The sequence below is a fragment of the Magnolia sinica genome, chromosome 6, assembly GCF_029962835.1.
Source record: "Magnolia sinica isolate HGM2019 chromosome 6, MsV1, whole genome shotgun sequence".
Taxonomy (NCBI): domain Eukaryota; kingdom Viridiplantae; phylum Streptophyta; class Magnoliopsida; order Magnoliales; family Magnoliaceae; genus Magnolia; species Magnolia sinica.
In genome coordinates this window covers 48,221,716-48,223,658 of record NC_080578.1, presented here as the reverse complement: position 1 = coordinate 48,223,658, position 1,943 = coordinate 48,221,716, and the positions used below count along the sequence as shown (strand labels likewise).

Below are 1,943 nucleotides of genomic sequence, written 5' to 3'. Positions count from 1 at the left end.
CCAATCCGTTTATTAGGTCATATAGAAACAAATATCAGCTTGATCGAAAATTATTATGCCCCCAAAAAGTTTTTAACGGTCGACGTTCATTCGACACTGTTTCGTGTAAAGTGGTCCACTTGAGATTGGGATATACCTTATTTTTGGTCTCATACCATAAAATGATCTATAGAAATAGATGGACAGTATGGATGAAACACATATATCATGGTGGGCCCACAGATCACGGACCAATAGCTATTGGCTGGTGGCAGGGGAGTAGCCAATCCGTTTCCCCTTCCCATCCCTTCAACTCTTGGATCTATGAATCATGGGCCTCGCTTCCGATCGTACTTTACAAACTCTCGGCCCCGAGCTACGTCTAATTCATTAATAAATTAAATGTACCGATCTCTCATTTTCATATGATTTACAATACATGAATGTGATTAGATTACAAAGATGCAATATTCAGCTAACAGAGAGGGAGAGAGAGAAGCAATAAAAGAACATCTACGGCTGATCTTTGAGAGCGGTTGCGGACTGAATCAGCTTGCGAGCTTGAGAGAGCTGCTCTTTCAATGACCTGATCTCCACGCTATAAGCACGTGCCTCGTAGACGGATTCGGCCTCTTGTTCCCCCAGCTGAAAACACAGTCTCTCCTCCGCATCTTCCACCGCTCTCAATCTCTCCTTCGTTCTCTCCATCTCCTCCCTCACCTTCTTCTCCCTCTCCAAGCTCTCTTTAAGCTCCTTCTCCAGCTCCTCGTTTCTCCTCCTTAGTATCTCTTCTTCGTCCGAATACCGGCTTTTCTGGTGCCGCGGACCAACGAGTGCCATGCCTTGTGCCATTGCTGGATTACCGCTGGGGAAATGGTGTAACGAACTATCCCTTTTTGTCCGGGGTTTTTATAAGCTCCAGATGGGGTCTCCTGTCTAGGTTCAATGTACCTGAGGAGGTTGTCTTGGTTCGAATATTGGATCTGACCCGTCCGTTGTTGTCCCCTGAAATCGTATTTGTCTTCTAGAGATGAGGGCTACAGGGAGAATGGACTTTTCTCTCCCGTTGATTTCCTCTCCCTCTCTACGCGCTCTTCCCTTCTTTTTCTTTTTTTTTTTTTAATTTTTCAAATCCTTTTGTTTAGTCTTCTGACTTGTATGACATCTTCATTGGTGAAGTGCACGGAACTCTCAATCGTCGTGCCACGTGGAATTGAATGAAAGATTATAATAACGGCGTCTGTGATGACGATTGGTGGGACGGAGGTACGACTAATTCCACACTCGGGTAAAGCGCGTACAGATCCACCCTACGCTTGAAAATTTGAAATACGTGCGTAAGATCTGAACTTTCCGTAAGGCTTCAAGTAATGCTCAGGTCTTCTGCCTAAACAATCAGATAAGGGCATGTTTAACCCACAGCATCAGGTGGGATTAAGGTGGATGGAATCCTAAAAGTTACAGTAAATACACGTGTAAGGTATAATCCTTTGGATTGGGAATTACACTTAGATTGAAATTTTATTTTTCTTTTATTATTAGTATTTATTATTATTATTATGATTATTATTATTTTGAGTTAGCTTGTTAGTACACACCCATGTCAGTACACACACTCCACATTAGCCACCCCACTAGGGACTGGTGTCAAGACCTCAAGTGTTGAAACGGGGCATCGCCGCTCAGTCTGCCACATGAGTTAAAGATCTCAGTGTCACTTAAATTAAACTTGAATAGAACATAATAGGATTTATAATTCCATTTCACATTTTTTAATACAAGACTTATTTTTTCAGAACTCATAAAGTTAATTTTAATGCCACTCCTTTTGAACATGTCGTTCCCAATTTCAAAGTGGGATCAGGAATGCAAACCCATCCAATACAATTTAATAGCACTGTCCAAACCGGCCCTCAATGGCTCTCTTATAAGGTTGGCCACACCATACAAAGTAAATTGGCGGT

At 42.3% G+C, this 1,943-nt stretch overlaps 1 protein-coding gene across 1 annotated transcript; it reads right to left on the bottom strand.

The window, feature by feature from the left end:
• Positions 1-330: 330 nt before the first annotated feature.
• On the bottom strand, positions 331-1,045 carry LOC131250026 (protein RESPONSE TO LOW SULFUR 3-like). Its single transcript, XM_058250711.1, has one exon. The coding sequence runs from the start codon at positions 829-831 to the stop codon at positions 493-495; it is 339 nt and encodes a 112-aa protein (XP_058106694.1). The 5' UTR covers positions 832-1,045; the 3' UTR covers positions 331-492.
• Between the last annotated feature and the right edge of the window lie 898 nt (positions 1,046-1,943).

Coding starts and splice junctions, on each gene's coding strand:
- LOC131250026 (XM_058250711.1), bottom strand. CDS start 831: ATGGCACAAGGCATGGCACTCGTTGGTCCGCGGCACCAGAAAAGCCGG.